The sequence below is a fragment of the Fundulus heteroclitus genome, chromosome 1, assembly GCF_011125445.2.
Source record: "Fundulus heteroclitus isolate FHET01 chromosome 1, MU-UCD_Fhet_4.1, whole genome shotgun sequence".
NCBI classification, from domain to species: Eukaryota; Metazoa; Chordata; class Actinopteri; order Cyprinodontiformes; family Fundulidae; genus Fundulus; species Fundulus heteroclitus.
This window is the reverse complement of record NC_046361.1, coordinates 1,483,318-1,510,122: the sequence shown is the minus strand read 5'-3', so window position 1 is coordinate 1,510,122 and position 26,805 is coordinate 1,483,318. Positions and strand designations below refer to the sequence as shown.

Genomic DNA, 26,805 nt, shown 5'->3' with positions numbered 1-26,805 from the left:
TGTTTCTGAGGCCTAGTCCACACCTTGCTGGATATCTGGGAAATGGGATACATTTGTATGCAGTTATCCCTTTCATCCACACGTAAACGCCGTTTTACATCTGCTTGTCAAGACTTGATGTAATCTACTGGGTTTCCTTGGATAGGAAACTCCGAACTCTGAAAACTCCGACCAAAGTGGAGATTTCTAAAAACTCAGTTTTTGAGCCTATGTGAGTGGAGTAAAAGAGGAATGCTGTCAGAGAGGTGCTGATTTCTACGATGGTGTTATGATTGTTAACGGCATGTGTCTAATCAATGTTAAACTGGACAAATTCACTGACCTACGACATCTCTAGTTGTTTATTTCCAACTGACATTATCTGGCACTGCACTGCATTTCCTGTCTTCATTTCATTATTGAGACTTCAAAATAAAAGCCTACCAGTCATTACAGATTGGTGTAGAATGTGGTGAGAATTGAACCAAAGGGATCTATCGCTTTATTTGTTTGACTGCCATGTTTTGTTTTTGTTGTTTTTTTTGTAGATGTTTTGTCTATGCTCCCTAACTTACTGAATTCTATTGTACTGAAATTAACTCAGATGCCGTAACTGGACCTGAGCACGCTGTAATGCGCGGAGTACAATTGAGCAGAATGTGGCAGTATTAAAACCAAACCGGTGCGCTGTGTGCATAAAGTGTCCCAGGACACATTTTGTTTCTAAAAAAGATCAGCCGAGTTTCAAAATAAGATCAACATGATGCATTATCTGGAAAAGCCTGAGATTAAAAGCCTGTTACATTTCTGGTCATTTTCCCCTTTTGTCCTGTGTAAGTACATAGCTGATGGGTAAAACTCAGTAATGAATGAGAGACTAATGTATGTGTATTTGCTCTGCCTTGGTGTGTCTGTGTCTTCCAGAAAGCCTACTGTGGCCACTGTGGCGAAAGGATATGGGGGCTGGGCGGGCAGGGCTACAAGTGTATCAACTGCAAACTGTTGGTCCATAAGCGCTGTCACAGACTCCTCCCTCAGACCTGCCAAAGGCTTATGGTGAGTTCTTCATCTGCACATAGAATCAGCATAGCACTCCAGTCTGAAATCAAGTTTTAGGCTGGCAACATGTGTGAAGATTACATCCCTTCAGTGACAGAGTGTTAAGGGGCTCCAACATGTCTGGATTCACAGAGAGTTAAGCTGTGGTACTTTCATACCAGCGTATACATGAGGACTTCATAGCAATGCCTTTTTTCAAAGCAAGGCAAAAATAAATATTTTTGCATTGCATGTTCATGTTGACCAATCAGAACACAATATGACCAAAAAAGCTTCCCTCAGAGAGATAAGCAGATCTCAGGTCTTTTTACAAAGATATTTCACCTGCAACCATGCTCCATCTTTACAGGTGCTGGTGATATAATTAGAAGATCATGAAAAAGTTATTTTTTTCTCAGTAATTCCATTCAAAAAGTGAATTTCATTCATTACACACATATTGATGTATTGTGTTTCTCAGTTATAATCATCAAAATAACTAATGAAAACCCCAAATTCAGTATCTCAGAAAATGAGAATATTGTGGAAAAAGTCCAATATTTAAGACACCTGATGCCACACTCTATTCAGCTAATTAACTCTAAACACCTGCAAAGGCCTTTAAATGGTCTCAGTCTAGTTCTGTAGGCTACACAACCATGGGAAAGACTGCTGACTTGACAGTTGTACAAAAGACGACCATTGGCACCTTGCACAAGGGAGGCAAGACAGAAAAGGCCATTGCTAAAGAGGCTGGCTGTTCACAGAGCTCTGTATCCAAGCATATTAATAGAGAGGTGAAGGGAAGGAAAGGATGTGGTTGAAAAAAATTGTAAAAGCAATAGGGATGACCGCACCCTGGAGCGGATTGTGAAACAAAAGCCATTAAAAAATGTGGGGGAGATTCTTGTGGTGCTTCTTGAAGAGTTGGGTCAATGCTTCAAGAAGCGCCACACAGATGTATGCAAGACATTGGTTTCAGCTGTCATATTCCTTGTGTAAAGCCACTCTGTAACTACAGACAGCGTCAGAAGCATCTCACCTGGACTAAAGACAAAAACTGGACTGCTGCCAAGTGGTCCAAAGTTATGTGGGGAGAAATTAAATTTTGCATTTCCTTTGGAAATCATAATTCCTGAGTCTAGAGGAAGAGAGGAAAGGCATATAGTCCACATTTCTTGAGATCCAGTGTAAAGTGTTCACAGTCAGTAATAGTTTGGGGTGCAATGTTTTCTGCTGTGTTGGTCCACTGTGTTTTCTGAGGTCCAATGTCAATGCAGCCATCTACCAGGAAGTTTTAGAGCAGTTCATGCTCCCTGCTGCTCACCAGCTTTATGGAGATGTGGATTTATTTTTCCAACAGGACTTGGCATCTGCACACAGTGCCAAAGCTACCAGTACCTGCTTTAAGGAAATAAAAGTTTGCTGATCTTAATTGATCAGCAAACTTGCCTGACCTTATTGTGAAGAGGAAGATGTGATACGTTAGACCTAACATTGCAGAACAGATGAAGGCCACAAGCAGAGCAACCTGGGCTCTTGTAACACCTGAGCAGTGCCACAGACTGATTGACTCCATGCTACACTGTATTGCTGCAGTTCTCCAGAGAAAAGGAGGCCCCTACTAAGTATTGAGTGATGTACATGTTCATACTTTTCATGTTCATACTTTTCAGTTGGCCAAGATTTCTGGAAATCCATTCTTAAGTCATTCTTAAGTAATATTCTAATATAATATAATATTCTATTAAAAGAAAAAAAACACTTGAAATATATCAGTCTGTGTGTAATTAATGAATATAATATACAAGTTTCACTTTTTGAATGGAATTACTGAAAAATCTTAACTTTTTCATGATATTCTAATTATATGACCAGCACCTGCATAGGAACCATCCATCAGCAGGACTCTGCCTCTAAAACCTCCATCATGGCAGAGCAGGAGAAGATATTTTACTGCTGTAAACAGTGCTCAAGGATTAGCATAAAGCCAACTTTTACCAAAAATGGAAAATATGAATTCTTATTATCTATGGTTAGTGACTTATAAACCCCTTCCTTTGGTCCTGTTTTATTTGCAGAACTTATTTTCAGCATGGAAAAAAGTAAATCCCCAAATCTTATCTGGAAACTTTTATCCACTCTTCCTATACAGAAAACCTTTTACTTTTGACATTAAAGCCTAAAGGGCACAGATTTTCATGACATCAGTATTGTCCTAACTATCTATGCACCAATACATTTAGTCTGCAAAAACTGTAGCAAGCTAAAGTCAAAATTGTACAGTCTACATATGACAGACAGCCGATGATGATCCATTTTCTAACCGTTGAACAATTCCAGCTGTTAGACGGATTGAGTGTGTCCTTAATATGACCACAGAGCATAAAAGCTTGCTTTCTTGTGCTGTCTAACCTGGATGGGAAGTAATGGGGAGGAAGAGTAGGGCGATGTAGATCGAGTCATGGCTTTGGAGGAGGAGACTCACTTGACAAGCTTGATTGACCTCCATCTGATTTACCTCCATCAAGATTCAGAATCAAGTTTATTCGCCAAGTTTGTGGGAAACAAACAAGGAATTTTACTTGGTATTCCAATGCTCGCTACATGAAAAAACTCTTCTGCTTTACTTTTTTTGTATCATTTTTGCATAGATCAACATGTCACCCTGTGCTGCGTTCCTATTGGCTCATCAGCTCATAGGTTGTCCCAACACAGTCAGAAAATTAGTTGCTGATTATCTTTGGCGCCAAGATAACCAGTGGTCTTTGGACCTCTCAGGATCCAAGGTGGAGCTAAAGCTTTGTTCCTGTGTTTGACATCAGAAACACAGTCTTCACATTGGTCCTTGTTTGTCAAGACAATCAAAAATAAGCTATTGTTTACACATTTACATGTGAAGCTTTTCTCTGGTTCCTTCAGTGCTTCCAGTCATCTGTACTCATATCTAAATACGAGTATTATAGGAGTACAGAGCTTTGCAAAAGTATTCATACACCTTAAAATGTTTTGAATTTTACCCTAGATTTTAATGTGTTTTAATTGGGTTTTAGATGATAGAACCCACAAGGTAGTGCATAATGGCGGCGTAGAAGAAAATGATTATTGGTTTTCAAAACCTTTTACAGTGAGGGTGGTGGGTGGGGACTATTGGCTTTGTACATCTGCGCATTGAACACTTTCCTTGAAGAACCAGAGCAACAGTCTTTACTCTTGCCACATGTTCTCACTTGGATTTAGTGATGGGATTTAACTGGGCCATTCTGACATGAATGTGTTTCAATTTAACCTAGAACTTTTGAAATAAACAGAATCCTAACTGACGTTGGCTGAATATAATAATATATTGTGCCAGTTTTGTGGACAGCAACTACTCTGTAATGCCCATACATCATTAATATTTATAATCCCTGAGCAACTAATGCTCAGAGACAGATGTTGGAAATTGCATAATAGTAAAAGAAGAAAAATGTGGCTTTATAATCATTTATTTTTGTTAATGTCATCTCAATTTTCAGCAAATATTTTCCTAATTTTGTGCTGGTCTAATCCCAGCCATCCGTTGTAGCTCTGGTTGTATGTTTAGGGTGCTGCAAGGTGAACCTCTGCCCCACTTTTCAGTCTTCTGCAGGTTTTCTTCCCGGACGTTTCTTTTTTCCTGTCTGTTGCGCATTTGCACCGCATGATGCTACCACCGCCATATTTGGCTGTGGACTTGGTGTGTTTAGAGTGACTTGCAGGATTGGTTTTCTGCCACACTTTCTGTTTTGCACATGACCAAAGCTCCTCCTTCCAGATTTTTGCTATTACGCCTATACAGTGGTGGGCACAGTGACGTTAATATGAAAATAGATAATTCCAGGGCTAACTTTTTGGTCATTGCATTATCATTCAAGCTAAGTTTAGAATTTGTTTGCGGACTGTTTATGGTCCATTTTATTGGTCTTTCAATACCTGTAAGTACGATATCATTCACAACAAGATATACATCCACCATTTACGTCACATCCTGGCTCGCAATACACATCCACACAGACTGCAGCAGTAAGAGTCACAGCGCCACAAAAAAATAAAATTGTAAAAAGCGCTGCTGTTTTCATCTTACCTTTCTTCTTATTATGATGCAGTTGGCTTCCATTGCTCAAAAACTGGAGCTCTAAGTTCCTTGGGACAAACATTTCAGTTGACCTCATCTGGTCCATCCACACCTCAAACTAGGTGAAGAAGGCTCAACAGAGACTTTCCTCCCTCAGTAAGTTGAAGCTGATTCACCTTCCTCGCCCCCTGCTGGTTAACTTCAAGCCCATCCTGATCTACTGCTGCACAGTGTGGTTTACAAGCTGCATTGCCAGGGACAGGCAGGACCTAAATCCGGTGGTTAGGATGCAAGAGAAGATCATTGGGACCACACTGCCCTCCCTCAAAGATATCTACACTGACCGACTTAACAAAAAGGCCAGAAATATCAGAAATAACCTCACACAACCTGGATATGCCCTGTTCTCTCCACTTCCCACGGGAAACAGGTACCACTTTCTCAAATCAAGAACTTCAAGACTGAGTAAAACCTTTTTCCACCGAGCTGTCATAAACATTTCCCCACCCCTGCACATCCCATGTAGGGACAGATGCTGAACTCCCAAATACCTATACACACACACACCACCCACTGCAATGAGCCCATTATTGTTTTTTGTACTACTGCACAGAAATGCTAATTCCATATTAATGGAGCCATGTTTTTTATATTGTATATTGTAGTTTTTTATACATTGTGTTTTTTTTAAAAGTCTTTGCTGCCATGTGGAGTTGCTAAACTAATTTTCACACTAAATGTTGGTGACAATGTTGACAAAATAAAGGAACATAACCCAGATTTGTCCTGATGCATCTCAGTAGTCCAAGTCGAAAATTCAAAAAAGGAATTGAGTATGTCCTCTGGACGGGTTCTTCTTTGAGCTTTAGCGTCCTTTTCAGGGACACCATCAAGCCATTGGTTCCGGTATGTTGTTGACACCTGTGTTAAAATTAAATCTTTGAAAGTCACTCTGTGGATAAATACTATATATAAAGCTCACATGAGAGGATGTGGAAAATGGCAGGTTGGCTTTTCTGCACAATCTCAGATGGAGGACAGTAAGAAACTGAGGTGTACTACAAACCTACCTACACAGACCAGTAATTGCGGTTTGACACTCATCACCCACTGGAGCACAAGTTAGGAGTCATCAGGACTCTCAATCACAGAGCAGATAACGTCCCCTCAAACTCAGGAGCCAGGGAGCAGGAGAGATCACACATTCAACACAGGCACTAGGGCACAGTGTTTATCAACTGGGCTTTCCCCAAAGCAGACAAGAAACACGAACAGGTTTTTGATGGTTACATAATGACAAGATTTTTGATTGTACGCATAACATGTAACAGACTAAGAACTGGGCTGATGGTTATCTGATTCACAACAGGGGGTGGTAGCCCTCACAGATTTGGGAAAGAAGCTGTTTCTAAGTCTACTAGTCTTTCCTTTAATGTTTCTGAATCGTTTCCCTGATGGAAATGATGAACCATCTGCCCCTTTTCTGGACTCTTGCAACATAAACCATGTCTAGATTTTGTAGAAGACATCCCACAATCCACTGTGCTTACCTCACCACCTGTGTTAGATCCTTCATCTCCTGTGCCATGCAACTCCTATACCACACTGAGACACAGGATGCTTTCAACTGTGTCCCTTTAGAAGTTTATGAGCAGCTGAGCAGAAAGTCCAGTTTGCTGAGAAAAAACAGCCATTGTTTGGCCTTCTTCACCAGGTGGGAAGTGTTCACACTCCAGGAGAGGTCAGAGGGGTAAAAAAATGGCAACAAATAAAACCTAAGTTAGACCAGTTCTTCTGGGCTCTAAGTGTTTCAGTTTCTGTGAGTTTACCATAAGAATAGAACGTGTTATAAAATCCCCATTTGTGTACAGACTCTTTGCAACTCAGTTTCCAGCACTATCCTTTGTAAAGTTAGCTGACACTGTAGCAAAACACTGCTCCACATGATCAGTCTAGTTGACCTCAGAGCAAAAGACCCAAAATTCAGTAATCTGAGGATAGAAATACAGATTAGAAAATCAATGCGATCAATCGTGTTAGTTCTGACAGTGAGTTCAGTGTCTGCTGTGTGAATATTGATCAGAGCTTCAGCATGTCATCATCAGAGGCCGATAAGTGACCCCGTGGCCTGAGAAAACTGTAGGCCTGTTTCTGAGGAAGCCGTACCTTGTAATTTCTTCAGCTGCTCTGTTTGGAAACAACTCTACAAATGCAGTTTTCTACCACAGTCCTTGCTGATGTGATTCAGCATACTCTTCATCAAGAGTGTAAAAGCATCCAAGGACATGTCTCTGGATATTTGGGGGATCGTGTTGGTGGATATTTAGATGAAGTTCTGAAATTCTTTTTTCAGGATCCAGTCATGCCATCACAGGAGCCCCCTTCAGATGCCAAGAGTGAGGAGGTGGATCTTCCACCGGATGACACAGAGGACACAGATGGGAGTAAGATGTTTCTTCTTTACTTAAAAGGCACTTGTAAAGTGCTTGTGTTATGTCTTTGCCCTGTTAGGTTTTAACCCATAAGCAATCTACAGCACAATTTATTTATTTATTTTTGTTTTGTTTGTTTTTCAAGCTGTTTTGCTTGAAGGAATGCAGGTCAAATTTCAAAGGATGATCATTAAATGTTTTGTCAAGATGTTTTAGTTTCTCAAATTTGCCAGGAATAACTAAGCTACCAAAAAAAAAAAAAAAAAAAAAAATCACACTAATTTTTTCCTTCGGACACTAAAAGTTCCGTTTTAAAAGTAACAATGTGTCATATTTCATCCTGGATTTATCTAAACATGACCAAGTTATTCCTTTATGTTAGAATTTCATTTCGGGCCATAAGTTCTTAATGTTTAGGTTTGCCCACTAGATACTACTTCTTTTTGCCCAATCTCAGCCAAACAATGTTCGATAAATACGTGCATTATTTGTATGAATTTCATATAATATTTGTATAATATTTCTGTCATGTTCTGTGGCCAGCTTCTGACCCACGTGCAGAAGATCATGATACAAGTTCAACAGTTTATTGAGTACAGAGAACTGGTTGAGGTTTGGGAGGGGAGGGGTTCCTTTAACGTGGAAAAATGGATTACTGTGAGAGAGAATGGGGGAAAGATGAGAGGAGTGAATACTTGGATGGATATTTAGTGACGATGACAGAGAAGGGTCTTACTGGTTTGAAGATGAAGTTTGGAATCCGAGATGAGGAGGAGGTTCGGGAGAGTCCACAGGTGTAGGGCCATGTGGTGAAAAGGGTTCCAGAGAGGGGTAGATGGTGGAGTGTTGGTTATGCTGGAGGTAACGAGGAGCCTTGAGGTTGCCGGTTGTGGTGATTGGACTCTGAGAGGTCATGGCATGAGGAGGTTTGAGCCGTGAAACCATGACGCGTCTCAGAGAAGGAGATCCAGTGAACTTCCCTGAGAGATCTGGGTTAGCATGAGCTGGGCCATACAAGGACATAATCAGAGCAATACATGAAGAGCTAGCGGCACCACATGAGTTGACGGTTAGGCGTCAGATGCCCAGCAGTCAGCTCTTCCTAGGCTCCAGCTGAAGAGCTTGATTGGATGTAGGTACTGAGCAAACTGCTCTGCTTCACCTTGTAGGGAAACCCTGTCACTGACAGAGAGAGAGAGGGACATCACATAGGTACAACACAGTCAGATCCATGACTGCTTCATAGGTATATTTGATTGTATTTAATGTGACTTTACAGCATTACAAGCAATGTTGCTGATGATTGTTGACTTATATCAAGTCAAAAATAATGATAAAACCAATACACAATTCCTTCAAATATGTTTAAGGCGATTGTTAATGTTACTTATGATAGTAAAATCATCATATGGCCTAGGGTTAAAATACACCAAATATTTGGGAATCATATTTGATATGATATTTCAGGCTGAGGTAGTTTAAAAATGCTAACTTGTTGAAAGTCTTCTACAAAAATATCATCTAACATATTTGAAGCAGTTTTTGGGAAACTAACATTTTCTTCTAAGGATGTCTAGCACAACTTTGGTGGCTGCCAATCCCTGACCAATGTCAGGGCTTTGTATTTATTTTAAGCAATTCTCACTGAAATGTAAAAGGTTGAAATTATTTGAGTTTTTCTTCATTTTATATTAACTCAATGCTTACTTAGTTCTAGTTGAAGTTGGCTTCACTAACTTATATTCCGCAAATAAAAATATTAGCTTCACTACCTTTTAAACAGATGATAAATAGGGAAATTTGAGGAAGCTGACGCTAGCCTCTAACCAACACTGTTTTTCAATCTGTTACACGTGTTCAGACAAATGATGCTGCATGCGCAAAGGGCTTATGACGAACATGCACAGTGCTGCATTGTTTTAGTTCAAGATAAATGACTTTCAAATTTTAACTTTTATACGGCAGTGGAAGGATTTAAGAAGCATATTCTATCCCTCTGTGCCCAGGCAGCAGCATTTGAGAAGTAACAGTGCAATGTGGGCAGCCAGTGTTGCCGGAGATAGAAACAAGCAAACAGCTCTATGAAAACAAGCAAGCCCAGCAGGCAACCCACCCTACTGTAACACAGAGGCGGCTTGTAAACAATATAAGTAAAGCTTAGGTATTTTGTATGGAAGGGTTGGAAAAATTAAAGTCCTCCTGAGCCATGCGGCTACAAAAAAGCTTAGCTCCGAGTCCAATCTCCTTCCACCTCACAAGGTGCCAGTAATGAACTGTAATGTGCTAATTAAATACTAATTAAACACTACTTAAATGTGACAACCATCAGACTTCTGTCGGAACAATTCAAGACCCCAAAGTAACCTACATGCACATATAAAAGAAGATGTCACACAATAGCGTATACCACCATCTGTGTTTTTGACCAATGGGAGCCGACTTTAATAAGACCATATCATAACAAGAAGAATAAAGGTAAGAAGACAACAGCATAGCTGTTATGCTCAGATTTCAGAGAACCCGATATTCAAGCAAGGTTTCTTGCGTTTCAAAAGATTAGTTAAAAAATAAAAAAGTCTTGGTGGAGGCAGGCAAAGAACTCAGGAAAGGCAGAGAGCCTGGAGACATGTCCGTAAATTGGGCTAGGGTCATATACGGAGAAGGCAGGCAGAATATGGCTGACAGATCTAGAAGGCTTGCCAATGTTGTTGGTTGTGAGGCAGTCCAGGTCGTGTCCAGAAGATCAGGGAGCCAATGAGGTGTCTGACGAGAGCAAAGCAATAACAGGAGATCCTGAAAACATTAAACTGGGGAGCCAGTCTTGGCAGGAAAAAAATGATCGAACATCTCCTCACGGTTAGGCTATCAAATTATATGGCAACAGAATATAAAGGCATGTGAACTGGTGAAAATGATCTGGCTAATTGAGCTGCAGAAGAGAATGATGACCGGTGTTTCTGCTCACTCTAATGAATGGAGAGGAGCAGAACAGAATATGGATAGCTGGTACTGTTTTGGAGAAGTCTGTGTAGATGTGTCGCGAGAGCCAGGACAGTAACGTAAATGGCGGATGAATGTCTTGTGAACGTTGTCGCCATACATACAAGTATCAAAACTCAATATAGTGAAAGCTAACCGGTCCACAAACAGTTTCTAAACATACCAAGAACCATAATGCGCTGAACGGAAAGTTAGTTCCACAATTATCTGTTTGTGGATTAGCGCAACTGAGCCCACCACTGCTGAAATGTTTCAATCAGTGTAATAAATCCATATAGGATGTTAGTTTCACTTTTTTAAATGATTGACAAAATATTTAAGTTTTCTATGACATTTAGACATTAGGCACCCTGTTGAAGATGGAGCGGGAGATCGACAGGCGGATTGGTGCAGCGTCTGCTGTGAAACGGGCGCTGTACTGATCCATTGTGGTGAAGAGAGAGCTGAGCCAAAAGGCAAAGCTCTCGATTTACCGGTTAAGCTACGTTCCTACCCTCATCTATGGTCATGAGCTTTGGGTCGTGACCGAAAGAACGAGATCCCGGATACAAGCGGCTGAAATGAGTTTTCTCCGTAGTGTGTCTGGGCTCTCCCTTAGAGATAGGGTGAGGAGCTCAGTCATCCGGGGAGGACTCAGAGTACAGCCGCTGATCCTTCACATTCGAGAGGAGCCAGTTGAGGTGGCTCGGGCATCTGGTTAGGATGCCTCCTGGACGCCTCCCTGGTGAGGTGTTCCGGCCACGTCCCACCGGGAGGAGGCCCAGGGGAAGACCCAGGACACGCTGGGGGGACTATGTCTCTCGGCTGGCCTGGGAACGCCTTGGGATTCCCCCGGAGGAGCTGGCCCAAGTGGCTGGGGAGAGGGACGTCTGGACCTCCCTACTGAAGCTGCTAACCCCGCGACCCGACCCCGGATAAGTGGAAGCACCAGTCATTTTAAATGTATTTTAAAAACAAAAAGCATATTTTTTGTGCTTTGGGACAAATGACTTCATTCATGAGAACTAATTTTGGGATAGAAAACTGCAAAAGGTTTAATCCTTCTATGCACCGAGTCTCCCAATGACTGAGTTTTAATAAAGTTGAGAGAATTTCTGGAATCCCCTTGACTTTTATATATCTGCAATTCTAAAATGATGTGCCATTTTCCTTTTTTAATAATCCACAGTTATACTAATCCATCTAAATGGTTCCTTTAATTTTGTGTCAAAACAGTTAGCGACAAATAAACTTAATTTTGCCAACAAACCAAGAAAAATTGTCCTTAATGTCAGACTTGTGTTAATGATAGAAATGCAGCCATTGGTAAACACAACAGATTTCTTAACTATAAATATGAATCCAATTATAACATATTTCTCTTAAGCAGGTTTAAGAGAAGTAGTTATCTGAAGTCATCTCTGTTAATCCATAATCTGCTCCTCCTACTTCAACCTCTTCTTTTGTGAAACCTGCATATCTATAACAACAGAACACAAGCAGGTTCATGGGACTCTTTGCTAATTGTGGAAGATTGTAACCATCAGTGTTGGATTCCTCTAGATGGAGTCTATCAACACACCAACAATAGAAATTCTTTGCTAAAAAGACTCTACATAGGCCCGGTCACCTCATTCAACATCACTGCTTATATAACTATCGTCTGTTATCGAACCACTTTAGCCCAGTGGACTCCCAGCTGAGCGGAGGATCCTACACCATGTTCACAGTGGGGTGTGATTGAGGCAGACTGTTTGGGTCTAACTAGCTTTGGGGTTTTCCTTTAAAGTGCCACATTCTGTTCATTGTTCTCTGTCTCCCTCTGCTGGACCAAAAACAAAATGCATTTTTATTTTCTGTAAATTTTCAATTTTGTTACTCTAAAAACAGACCTGTTTTTTCCATCTATCACAGTAACTTTTCTTCCACACAACTGTGCAGTGGATAAAAGGGAAGAGACGGACACAGAGGTGAGAGACTGATCCGGTCACTGGTTTACCTAGAGCATGCAAGCCTAAACTAATTTTAACACATCCTCCTACTCACAGGATTCTGACCTCAATCCCCTGCAGGACATCAAGGACGTAGTAGACGGCATCGACGGCATTAAGCTTTCCCAGGGCACGACTCTAGGTCTGGGTGACTTTGAACTGGTCAGGGTGATTGGGCGAGGCAGCTACGCCAAAGTCCTGCTGGTCCGGCTGAAGAAGAATGAGCAGGCGTACGCCATGAAAGTGGTGAAGAAGGAGCTGGTCCATGATGATGAGGTGAGAGGCTGGCTTTTCAAAGGTTCAAGAAGGGCAGATTGGCATTTGATGTACTGCTACTCATTTTAATTATGACCTGACAATCCCACATACAGCTCCATTCCTTTCATCCTCTTTTTAGCTGGAAACTGACTGTACATCTTTAGTCCACTAGATCAGGGGTGTCAAACTCAATTTCACGAAGGGCCACTTCAGCATATTGGCCACCCTCAACGGGCCACATTTACGGTATAAATCAGGAATGCCCAAGTGCAGTCCTTCAGACTGCAACTTTTAGATGCGTCCCTGCTAAAAACATACCCCAGACAAAAAGTTGAATTCCTTCATTAGGCTTCATTCATAGGCCTCTACAGGAGGCCTATGAATGAAGCCAGGTGCGTCTAAAGTTGCAGAGCATAAATGCAGAACGGCGTGCAGGTTTTCATCAGTAATGCGCAATCTATGCTTGGTCTTGTTTAAATTCATTATTGAAAACATCTGTTCGCACAGAAGATAGGTGCTTCCAAACATGGACAAAACACGGGCTGCATGGAGTCGAAGCTGTGGCATCAAATCAGGGGGCAGTAAAAATCCTCGATTGAAACATCACAGAACTTCGCTTTCAGGCCACTGTCGCTTTGAAGCTCAATTAACTCCATCTGAAGGTGGTGGGGCGCACTGCAAATATCGGCCGTGAAAGGATTGGCAAAGATGTCAAAAGCAGAGCGCTGCGATCTAAGTCAGAAAAGCGCCGATCAAACTCGTTTATTAACAGAGTTAGTTTGGCAGTTAAACGAGCACATGAAAAAGCACCGGGAGAAGAAGCCGAGATGATCTGACAAGCAGGAAAGTGGACGAGATTGTTTTGTTCCACCTGGCACTCCCATAGGTTAAGTTTGCGCTGGAAAGCTGTGATCATGTCGGACATCTGTGTGATGACTTGTTTACGTCCTTGCAGTTTCTGATTTAGCTGAGCAAGATGCTCAGTGACGTCACATAACATAGCAAAGTCACACAGCCATTTCGGATCGGACAGTTCAGACAAGGGTTTTCCTTTGTTCTTCATGAAAAGATTAATTTCTTCTCGAAGTTCAAAAAATCGTTTGAGGACTTTGCTCCTACTCAGCCACCTTACTTCTGTATGGTACAGCATATCTTCATGCTCTGAACCCACCTCCTGCAAAAACATCTGAAACTGGCGGTGATTTAAGCAGCGCGCCCGAATAAAGTTGACTGTTTTCATGACCGTGGTCATCACATTATCCAGCTCCAGAACTTTTCCACACAGCGCTTCCTGATGGATAAGGCAATGATACGTGATCAGCGGCATCTGATTGCTGCTTTTTTGCATTTTTTCTTTCAATAGTCCAACCAAGCCTGTTTTTCCTCCACACATCGCAGGTGCACCGTCTGTAGTTAGTCCCACCAACCTTTCCCACGGCAATTTATTTTTACAGACAGACTTCTCCACTGCATCAAATATGTCCCGACCGGTTGTGGTTCTATGCAGCGCCACTATATCCAGGAGCTCCTCGGTTACAGACAGGTCTGGCTTCACCCCTCTAATAAAAATGGACAAATGCGCTGTATCCACGTTGTCTGTGCTTTCATCCACAGCTAATGAAAAAGCCAGACAGCTGCCCATTTCTTTGGCCAGCTGTGTCGTTAAATTTCTGGCTATTTCCTTAACTCGTTCCGCAATGGTATTTCTTGACAAACTGACATTTTCAAAAGTCTGTACTTTGTCAGGGCACACCTGCTCACACACCTTTAGCATACACTGCTTCAAAAAAGCCCCCTCCGAAAAAGATTTTGAAGTTCGGGCGATTTCTTCAGCCACTATAAAGCTTGCTTTCACCGCTGCATCATTTTTGGCTGTGGCTTTTGTAAACAATTTCTGCTGCAATTGCAACCTGCCTTTTAAATCTGCTGCAATTTTTTGTTTTTCTTGGAGGCTAAATTTCGCGTACCTAGCTCCGTGTTTGGTTTCAAAATGCCGACGTATATTGTATTCTTTCACAACGAACACTGTCCCAGAACACAAAAGACATACTGGTTTTTCACCTTGAAGTACAAACAGATATTCGTTTTCCCATCGTTCATGAAACAGTCTTCCTTGTAAATCGATTTTTCTTTTCTTAGACATTTTGATGTTAGGTTGTCGATGTTTCAGTTTTATTCGCTGGGAAAATTAATAATGAGCTTGATGTGACTCTGCTGCACTCTAGTGGCGAGAAGCCGAAATGTTGGCTGAAAACAATCGGAAGGCATTATGGGAGATTTAGTTTGTAGCCAATTTGTGCTCAAAACCGATTTTAAGTTAATCAATGAGCTTGTAAAACGGTGCTGGAGGGGTGAAGGCCATATAAAATGACGTAAAGGGCCACATGTGGCCCGCGGGCCTTGAGTTTGACACATGTGCACTAGATGTATCCTCACCAAGTATTGTTACCACCTCCAGCTTCAAAGTATTTACACTTTGCACCACTTTATTAGGTACAACTTTGTAGCTTAGCCAGCCAATCACACGGCAGCAGCTCAGTGCAATGGTTAGCAAGACAAAATGTCTGGTGAGCAGCCGTCTTGTGGCTGAAACATGATTGAAGAGGCAGTAGCATCTGAACGGACCACTTGTTAGAGCCAAGGTGCTATATTGTAACACAGCTTGTTAAACCTTGAACATGATGGGTGTTCAGCCGCAGGCCACATAAGGTGCCATTCCTACAGCTGACATGGAGTCAGGCAAACTGGAACATAACGGGTCGGAAAACTACTTCCTAGTCTGATGAGTCTCGACATCAGCTGCAGCATTCAGAAGGCCGGGTCAGCAGGATATTGCACCCCGTTTAAAGCTTAGATGATCTTAAACAGCACTAAAGATCCCATCTTCACCACTGACTTCCACAGTCACCAGATCTTAATCCACTAGAGCACCTTTGGGATGTGGTGGAGCTCCAGATGTGCAGCAAATCTGCAGCAACCATCCAATGCTGTCTAGTCAACCTAAACCAATATCCCTGAGGAACGTTTCTGACATCTTGTTGAATGGATGACATGAAGAATTAAGGCAGGTCATAAGGTAAACTGGTGGTACTGGCAGTACTAGCAAGGTGTACCTAATAAGGTTTTTTGGAAGGTGTATAATCTAATTGTTGTGCTGGATGGTCCTGGATAAATGTGCTGCTGTAGATCTGGAACGTTTGCTGCGCAGAAACAGTCCGAGTTTCAGATGCAGCACAAACTGCCTGACTTACTAAACTACTTGATCTAGTTGTAAAACTAGAAACCTGACAAAACCTCCAGTTAGGTATGCACCCAGGAGGCAAAACCTTATGACCACTGACAGGGCAAGTCAATGATTATTTCTTCATCATGGCACCTGTAGTAAAGTCAAAGTATAAAGAGCAGGACTAATAAAGTAAGCATCTGAGTTGGTTTCAGAAGAACCAAACTGTGATAGTGAGACGACCGGGTCAAACATCTCAAAAACCTGGTCTGAATCGGTCAGTTTGTCCTAAAAGTGCTCTAAGAAATTAACAGAGGGACCGGAGTTAGAGATGCTAGCTATGTTTACATGCACAAAATTTACCGATCTGAATGAAATGTATTCGGAAAATAATCGTATCTTACCGTTTATATGGACACACAATATCATCATGATCATGATGTGCGTTTATATGCACCTGGCTTTATTCGGAATAGAACCACTCTGACATGCACAGTTACCAAATTTAAACAGAAGGAAAAGAAAGCTTTTATCGGCAGCACACACAGTTTCACTCTGACGTATTTCCACCACTGGAAGCAGAAATGCATCACGTTTACATCAGGCGCACATGCGCACTCAGGTGAGCTTGCCTAATTCAGAATAACTTGATCCTGACAAGCATTTACATGCATGTTGATCAGATTATCAATTGGCATAAACCACCCCTCTCATTCGGAATACATTTTACTCTGACTGATGTTATATGATACATTTTTATTCCAATTGGCCCTTTATTCCGATTACTTTTGTCCATGTAAACTTAGCTAATGAACCATGAGGGGAGGAAAGGCTGGCCGAGCGATTCAACCTTAAGGACGAGCTACTGTAGTTGAAACTCCTGAAGACGTTACTGCTGGTTCTGGTAGAAAGTGCATCGCCGTTTGTTGCTTACAGGGCTGCATAGATGCAGAGCTGATTACTGATGAAAGCACCAACAATGGGGCATGAGCATCAGAACTGGAAGCCTGGTCTGATCAATCATGTTTTTTTCCCCATAACTTTAATGGTCAGATCTGCTAGTTTCACTTAGCCCCAGAACACCCGTTTTATAAAGATCTGCTGCTAACATCTTGGTGCCAGAAACACAGCATAAGGGTCTAGATCGGGGGTCTTTATAATCCAAAGAGCAGTTTTGTTTTCTGTCCAGCTAAATAAAACTTGTCAAGAGCCCCAAATGATACACGGCCTTTTAAAAAAGGACTACTGCCAAGTTTTGATAAATATCTTTTTCTTGTCAATTTTAAAGAACCACCGTGTTCTATTTTTAGGTTTTAAATTAAAAACAAACAAAAAAGTTTTGATGGATGAGTTTTCTGCTCGCTCACGACTCCGTCGCCCTAGCATGGCCAGCCAGACTGATATGCCCTGTACACGGCATCTGGCCAGGAGCTGGTGGAGCCAGATTTCAAAGACGGGACTAACAGGGTCAGTGTCATCAGGCTAGAACCAATCGGATAACTATGGATGTGACGCACTCTGTTTTTGTGATTTGTAGTCCATAAAACACCTCAAGCCATCGAGGAAACTCTGCAGTGAACGATTTTTGCTGCTTTTGTCTAAAGAATCTGAGGATACAAGGAGTACTTACATGTATTTTCTTAATTTTCCAAGGAACCAAGCAACAACAATCTCCAAATGTATCTTGACTGTTATGGTTACAGAAAAGCGCTGCTGCATTATGGGTAATTCTGCTGCTGAGAGTGACACATCTTAAATTCCCACCACCTGCGCTGTGATTGGTCAGGTTTGTTTTAAGGCGCAGAGTATGGAGTCTTGGAGGCTGGCCAGGCTATGGTCACCCCAGGCTTGCAGAGCCCTGGTGGAATCCATGCACTCTCTTCAATTCAAAGCACTCTTGTCAGGCTCCAAGCTTTGGTCCCATTTCCCATTACCTTTTACTTCAGCCGTGAAAAACCTAGATGTGATACTTGACAACACCCTGAAGTTTGATAAACAGGTTAACTTTTTTCAGCTAGGACTCCTATCAAGGCTGAACTATTGTAATGCTCTGTATGCAGGAATCATCTAGTCCATTCTCCACAAGCTTCAACTGGTCCAAAATTCAGCTGCTAGGTTTCTCCCAAACGCTCCCAAACACACGAATATTACCCCCATTGTCTCTTTTCTCCAATGGCTTCCAATTTGTTTTAGGATAGACTTTAAAGTCATAAATCACCTTGCTCCAGCAGATTTGTCTGAACTTTTAACGGGGTAATCATGTCCCCAGGACTAGGTGCAAAAGATGGGTTGATCGTTCTGTTGCTGGTTTTGCTCCTAAGTTGTAGAACGTTTTACCACGATCCATTACTGAGGTAGAAGTCTTTAAATCACAGCTAAAAACACATCTGTTCAGACAGACCTTTCACTACTGCCGTTTTTTTTTATTTTATTTTATATGGAGGACCAAAACTGACATAGTTCAAAATAAAAGTGTGTGTGTGTATATATATATATATATATATATATATATATATATATATATATATATATATATATATATATATATATATATATATATATATATATATATATATATATATATTAGGGCTGGGCAACGATTAAAATATTTAATCGCGATTAATCGCCCTGATTAATCGCGATTAATCGCATTGTATTTACAAACTCCAAGAATGAATTCAAAAGTAGTGTAAAGAGCACTTTTATTTTAATGTTCTGCTGCCATATGAACAAAAGTGTTGTAACATTTGTAGCACTTATTTTATACTGGATATTTTCAACCCATCTATTGAATTTAGTGCACTACTTGATCTTTTCTTCATAAGAGAACAGCAAGCACTGCAGCCAAAATATGGCCTTTTTTGACCTGCTGTATATTAGCCAGTCCCTAAGCTTGATGTATCATGAAAATGTTGACCTTTTGGGTTTTGTGGTTTTTATTTTATTATTACAATTAAATAATAATAATAATAATAATAATAATAATAATAATAATAATAATAATAATAATAATAATGTTATGTTCAGTGTTTTTTCGCTAATCCACCTCTTATATATTTCAATCCTTATGTAATTTTGTCTGTGTTGTGTGCACCTGCCTGTTGCTTTAATCCTATAAATTTCCCCGTCATGGGATAAAAAAAGGATTAGCTAATGTTATCTTATCTTAAATAACACTTTTTAATATATGTACTGGGTTCTTTCAAGGTCTTAATTACATGTTATGTGTGGGCTCCAGTAACATCCATCCATCCATCCATCCACTGATCTACCTGGATGTTCCATGGAGGACTGAAACGCCTCAGTCAGAGACGTCTGTGGGTCTGTCGGGGCAATGAGAGAAGTTTCGTCTCCTCTCTCCGTTTCTGGGGCTCGACGTTTTCATGTTTTTTCACGTGCTTAGATAAATTTGTTGTGTTTCCACTGAAATGAACCGGCTTTTTACAAAACATACAGCTTGATTTCATTTACGGTATTAAAATAAAGCCAAACGGTGCTACTTCCTCTGTTCATGTTTTTCCGCTGCTGCGGTCTCTCTCAGCTGTTTGTGTGTCAAGTTTGTGTGAGAGCTGAGTGGGCGGGCCAGGCTGAGCCTGCGTGCTGATTGGCTGGCGCCGCTGAGCCATGTACGAGAGGGGAGGGGGAGCGGGAGAGTGCTGCCGTGACAGCGCGCTGCAGTCAGCGCGCCTGCTGACTGACACTGACTGAAAGCATGTGAGCAACATGCGTTAATGCGCGATAAAATAAATATCGCCGTTAATAGTCTAATGAATTAACGTGAAATTAACGCGTTAACTTGCCCAGCCCTAATATATATATATTAGTGCTGTCAAACAATTAAAAATTTTAATCGCGATTAATCGCATAATGTCGATAGTTAACTCGAGATTAATCGCAATTAATCGCATATTTTATCCTTTTATTTCTGAAAGTGTAATAGCCTGTTTGGGCATTTTAATGTGCAAATTTGCAATAAATGACACTAATAAAATACATGCTTGTACAAAACATATTTTTATGTTTTGTACAAGCATTTTGAAAAGTATTTTTCAAGCACTTTTCAGAATTGGAATGAAAACATCCTGGTGCCAAATGTTAAACTCTGGACTATAATGGCTAAATGACTAATCATGACGCCCTGATGTTTACACCATGTGTAAACAAATGTGTAAATAAATACCTGTTTTCATGCCGATATATTTTTTTTGCCTCTTAAACAAAGCTAGACTTGGTATTATGCATAAACATATAAATTAATAAAAATTGTACATTTCAATAAAGTCATAAGTTTTGTTCATTTCTTCTCTCTCTCTCTCTCTCTCTCTCTCTCTCTCTCTCTCTCTCTCTCTCTCACACACACATCTAATTCTGAGCTTTCACACCAACAACCATAATTTCTTTGAATATTTTTGCTTGCTGTTTATATCCATATTCATAGAGTTTAAGCCTACAAAAAGGTTTTAAATTTCCAGGTCATTCCAGTCTTACACTTTGCTTGCAACTGGGCAGGAGCTTAGTACCTTGTTTAGGAACTGATTAGTAACTCCAGGTCCTTCGTTTGGCAACGTAATTCAGCCTTAGTTCGTCAAATACAGAGAAAACAAATTAATAAGCATTAAAGTACGGTTTATGGGTTGGATTTCTGCAATGTTATCAACGTGTAAAAGCTCATCTTCAGAACCAATGTCTGATAAAATGGTGATCTGCACCAAGTAATCTACTTTCAGCAGTTGTCACCGGTTATTGTACCGTAAACTGCAGAAAATACGAGCAGAGTTGCTCTGTCTGCCTTTACTACCGTTGGCTCCTATGGCGGAGGGATATTTCAGCTGGATACAAAGTGTGGGCAGTGCAGGCAGGTCTCATAATAACCCCTGTTTCGTCACTTATTTTAGAGCCCAAATAAGCGATTTCACTTTCAGAAACCTGCCCAAAAAACCGCAACCCGTGACTCATGAAATTTAGAAGCGCTTTTAGAAAAAAGAAGCCCAAAGTCGCATGTGTCCGAGGGTAAAAGAAACCCTTCGGGGCGGGTGTGTTTTGCTACAGTTTTCTAGCACTCTTGAAACTACGGAAAGCGCCGAGGGTAAAAGAAACACAGTCCGGAGAGCGCGGCGGGGGAAAAAACATGAGGGAACAGTGTGTGTGTTTTGACGCGACGCGCGTTAATGGCGACAAAAAAATTGTCGCCGTTAAAATGGGTTTGCGTTAACGCCGTTAATAACGCGTTTAACTGACAGCACTAATATATATATATATATATATATATATATATATATATAGCCTTTGTCCACAACCTGACCTACCCGGTCCATGCTCCGGTCCTAACCCACCCACCCTAATCTCAGACCAGACGACCCACGGGCCCATCCACTCGGAGATGGGGCCAACATGAACCAAACACACACACACACACACACACCCATATGAGCCTCATGAGCCAATTCTAATGGTGAGGCTGTTTCAGCTTGTATCAGTGGTTTACTGGAATGATGTAGGAGTTGGCTAAACACAAGGAAGACGGGATCTCTAGACCTCGAAAAAATGGAGGAAGTCATAACGTGTTTTAGAAGTTTAGAAAATGGAGCAAAAATAACAGTTACTCGCTGTAGAAAAGATGAAAGGGGACACCGTGTTTCTAATGAGAAACAAACCCAGAAACATCATTCAAGGCTTATTGTTGAAGTTATTTAGCAGCTACAGAAGTGGACTTTTAATCAAACCAACAATCTCAGAATATTACTGACCTCACTGGTTTGAATGACATCAATCAAAAGAGTCAAGCTAACTGTGGATGTAATTTCTCTATCAAATCATCCACAGCTTGTACAGTACAGCTAATTATACAGCAGTAACCTAATGCATGACTCTGGCAATAAAACATGCCATCAGTTGATGAAACCAAGAACAACTGAGTCCAAACTCATCCACCACTTAACCCCTGTGCTGTGGCTCATTCCAACAAAACAACGTGGATATGGTCAGTTTTTCATTTGCCCCCTAAATAAATTCTCTAGTTTCTGAAAACCAGCGTTGGTGCTGTGACCACTGAGGAAAAATCCAACTGCTTCTGTGTTGGTCAGGCTTTATTGGATGAGCCACGCTGGGGGTCACCGAGACTGCATCTGAACCAATAAAACATTGCTGTCAGTTCAGTCCACATTGAGGGAAACATTGTTTTTATGTGTCAGGTCCTGAACCTGAGCACGTCTGTAGGGCTCAGGCTGAAGGAAGTGAACAACCAGCATAACAGAGGTTCTTCCACATTAGTGCAGATAGTTAATGTTGAAGGCTTTGGACAGTGCAGCAAAACAAAAACAACCCTCTGTTTTTGCTCCCTTGCTTTTTGACTCAAAAAATTGCATTTCTCCCTGCTGTCAAACTAAACCATTGTGCCTTTCTCCATCAGTCACTGAGCGACAGGCAGGATTTGTCAGAGAGCAGTTAATCTAACATGCATTTTTTTTAAACTGTGGAAAGGAAACGGACACATCCACACACCCACACATCCACGGGGAGAGCAAGCAAACTCCATGTAACAGGAAACAGGCTCAGGATTTGAACTCAGGGTCTTCTTGCTATAAAGCAGCACAGCTAACAACTGTGTCATCTAGCAGCCCCCGGGCCTTTAGATCCAGTTTAAAATAGGTTATTTGCTAAATGCTAACAAGTTGAGATGACACTACGTCAATCCTTGAAGTCTGGAGGAGTTCTATGCCTGGATGATCTAAATGTCAGACGAACAAACATTGCTGTGAAAATGATCAGATACTGGACTGAGGATTAGGGAAGAAGTAGTTTGAAGAGCTTCAGATAGTCTGGAGAACAGAAAGTCTTACTGTTTGCTAGTGATGTATCCACTGACAATATCCAGGAATATCCATTTAAAACTTGGAAATTCACCTGGAAAATGCTGCAAATGAAATTTTGGGAGATGCAAGAATGTATATCTTACATTTTTCAAACATTCCTCGTGATCCATAATGCTTCAGATTTATTGTTAGATTTTATGCTGGATGTCCAGCAGATGGTGATATTGCTTAACAAATTCTTTGAAGGAAAAAAAAATCCTCCCAATGTGTTAGACCAAAGACCAGCAACAGACGTCTTCACAGCTTTATGGTTCAAATGAACTGGACTCAGTGGTAAACTGTTTGTTTTGCACCAACAATAAGTTGGTGAATAAGTCCTGAAGCATTTTCATCATTTTGTTTGAACATCTGAGTTTCATTGCCTCCCTTATCTGTTTGTGCATAGCACTTAAATAATTCCTCTCAACTCTTGTTTAATCTGTGCATCAGTGAAGCTTAAAAGCCTCCTCCTATAACCCACAAATGTAGCTGAAGCGACCAAGATAAAATACTTTCTTATTGAGTATTCTGCATAATTACAGATTCTTTAAGCCAAGCAGAAGGAATTCTGTATCATGAGCACAGTATGTGGTTTTCTGTTGTGATGTGAATTACGCTTTAACCCTATCAGAGCACAGCATGGGAAGCTGAAAATGTACAAACAGTTTGTTGTAGCGTACATAAAACATGAACTTTAATCCATTAAAAGACATTTTAAATCAGTATCAAACACTCTCGCTTCAGGCTAAACACTCACAGCTCTCTATTTCTGATTAAAAACAGCTGGCTGATACCATGCATACAAGCTGACCTGCTCACATAAACAAATATGATTAAAGGTTAGGTCCTAACCGATGTTCCTAATTAGACATTATCATCATTAATATGACAAACTGATTCAGAACGTTGGTAAAAACACATCAGTGGGGAAAGTATAATTTTCACACGCATTATCCTGAATGTTTACAGGGCGGAATAAAGTTTATTACTTTCCTAAAACCTAAAAAGAGTAGTAAACAGTAAAAGATGGTTAAAGCCATGTGCCCTACTTCATGAGCTGACCACAGCAGTGATCGATGGGAAACTACCACATGTTCGTCTGCATAAAGGTAGCACAATCTTTATTCATAAACATTGAATTATACTTGATGGTTAAATTAAAGGTTAATGCTTAACACTGATTCTGCAGTGTCTTATGTGTTTTGGATATTTTTATGTAGCATCATCTCGTTGCATAACTTGAGTCTTTGGCTATGTTCACACTGCAGGGAAATGTGACCCAACTCCTATGTTTTTGCCCATATGAGACCTATATCTGTCTTTTTCACGACAGTGTAAACTTTCCAATTCCGATATCTTCACGTCCAAAAAAAAGATCAATTTGTGCCACTTCCATAGGTGCTACTAATACCGATACCTATCAGACTTTTTCCAAAGCGTCTGCAGTCTGAACGGTGATGTTGCATTTTATCTGCCTGTAACGTCACTCTTAACTACACATCCACATACAGTAGTAGCAGTTAGCGGTCCATAAAAGGCCGTTGTTAATAGCTGCTATTGTGCCATTACGCACTGTTTTAAGTTATTAAATGTTTAATAAACAACTCTCCTGATATTAGGACAATAGTTGAAAGGGTGATTCAAGCACTGGCATTCTTTTGACAACAAACTCTGCACACATACAAAATAAATGAGTGACAACATCTCTTCAAGTTCAAGAATTTATTAACAGAAATAAATTGAACATCCAGAGAACACCACTATAGAATGTTGTTTATTTGAATTAACACTATATATCAATCAACAAGTCCTCTCAACTAGGCTAGTGAAACTTAACTAAAACTACTAAGCAAAATTAAGCTAAAAAGAAACTAAGGAACTATGCACACACAAAGGAAACAAAAGGACAATAAAAACAGTTTAAAACCATTGTCAGAATGATTCAGTGAATGAGGATTCAGATTCAGAATGCAGATTCAAGTTAGAGAACTAACGTTCATCTTAAAGAGCATGGAATGAGGTTAAATTAGCTTGACTAATTTAGAACAACATTTGGTATGTTCAACCCATTCATAATGCAAATGCTGAGTTAAACAAAACATTATTCAAGAAAATAAAATTTTAAAGGATTATTTGCTATGTAGAAATCTATATCTTTAGGACCCTTGAGTTTATTAATTCAACAGCAGAATAAAATCGGGAAAACATGATCAGGTTTTTATTTTTATTCAATGGATGGAAGAATGGAAGTGAGGTTCCATGTGTTATATGTTCAATGTTACACATAATTGTAGACTTCAGCTATACTACCAGGGCTTCTCCATGTGTTGCCAGATGCTGTGTTACACCTCATGTCACCATGGAAACTTTTTTTTTCTTGACAGTATAACATAACAGGATAATAGGGAGGGGTCACAACAATTTTAACTCCACTTGTAAGGGAAAAAATTAACTATCAGGAAGGTTCCCCTGTCATGACACTTATAATTGTCATATTTGTAAGTAAAGTGCATTTGTGGGTTACTGGAAGTGTTAAATGTAGATGTGACCCATGAAAAGTTCTCAAGTCGTCTCTGCCAAAGCTAAGCAGCTTCTGGTGGCGGCAGTGTGATGGTCAGGGGCAGCAAATCTCTCATCATACTCGGCTTTCTCATTGCAGAAAGATATAGAAGAAACTCTACAGCCAGTGGCAGTCCCATATCTTTGCTTTTAGAAACTGGACTCTATCCTCCAAAATGTCAACACTGGCTCCCACAGAGCGGAATTTATCAGTGTCTAGCTCAAGAATCTAGGAGGGAAGACAATGGAATGGTCTCCTGGAGCCTTGACTATAATCCAATCGAACCCTTTAAGGATCATGATGTGCAAGCTGTTTTTAGCAGAGTGATGAACACAACCACACGAGCTGACTTACCACAAATACTTCTTGAAGAATGGGATGCCATCCCACCACAAGCTGGGGACCATAATGAGGAGAAGGTTCCAGGCTAACAAATGTAACTGTAATTGTTAAGGAGTCAATGTGTCTTGTTTCTTTAAACTCCAATCAGTCAGTCTAATACAGGACACCATACTGTCATTAGCAGATTAAGTTGTTTGGCATTGACTCGAGAGGATTTAGTTAGTTTGTAATAGCTATAACCCACATAATCTGCTGCTCAACACACAAATAAATTTTCCTTACAAATAAATCAGTATTTAAAGGAGACAAACAGCCTTCCTAAAGGTATAAGATTTATTCTCAAGAAGTGTTGTGGCAGCTGATGGCATGATTATCTGGAAATGGAAGACATCAAAATAATGATCATCAGTTATCCTCAGCCATAAAACATCTTGGCTTTTAGGGTGGAGGTCATCACCAGGGGTCTGACCACAAAAATTTAATGGGCTGATTAATGTTCTGAAGAGAGCTGGGATCCCATTCACCAAGAACACCATAATTAACACACCACACTGTAGCGGACTGAAGCTTTTCAGCCAGGCCGTTATAGCACAGGTATAAACAGGACTAGCTTAAGTTTGGCAGAAAGCATCTAAAATGAGGCAGAGGTTGAGGCAGAGTATAGTGGAAACCAAGTGCTTATCTGTCCACATTCAGCCCAACCTGAGGGAAAATTAATGGCGAATGAAATAGTCTCAGCTGTTCAAGGACTAAACCATTATTTACTCGCAAGGGAATTTAGCAAATTCTATTGCACAACTATTTTTCAGAATCATCTTTTTTTTACCATAACCATGTGCACAAACAAGAAATTTGACTTTGGTTACAGCGCTCACAATTTACAGACATTTGATATACAATGTGAAAACAGTATGTTTAAAATAAATGTATGTAGAGAAACGAAAAAAGATGTGGTTGTTAGTTGTGAAAACACAATATTTTTATTTTGTGTAGCTCACTAATCAGACGGTGAGCTGTCCATTGCATTCATCAGATTGACAGCCTGTTTGGACCTGT

The 26,805-nt window shown here is 40.6% G+C and overlaps 1 protein-coding gene across 5 annotated transcripts in view; it reads left to right on the top strand.

Annotated features, from left to right (window-relative positions):
* prkcz (protein kinase C, zeta) overlaps positions 1–26,805 on the top strand; it is a 229,631-nt gene that overhangs the window by 104,236 nt on the left and 98,590 nt on the right. For 4 of the 5 annotated variants that reach the window (XM_036141676.1, XM_036141719.1, XM_036141796.1 and 1 more), the window contains 4 exons: positions 904–1,035; positions 7,467–7,557; positions 12,439–12,494; positions 12,573–12,791. In XM_036141676.1, coding sequence (XP_035997569.1) covers positions 904–1,035; positions 7,467–7,557; positions 12,439–12,494; positions 12,573–12,791 — 498 coding nt within the window. The remainder of the gene's footprint in view (positions 1–903; positions 1,036–7,466; positions 7,558–12,438; positions 12,495–12,572; positions 12,792–26,805) is intronic. The other variant, XM_036141694.1, reaches the window with a different exon arrangement.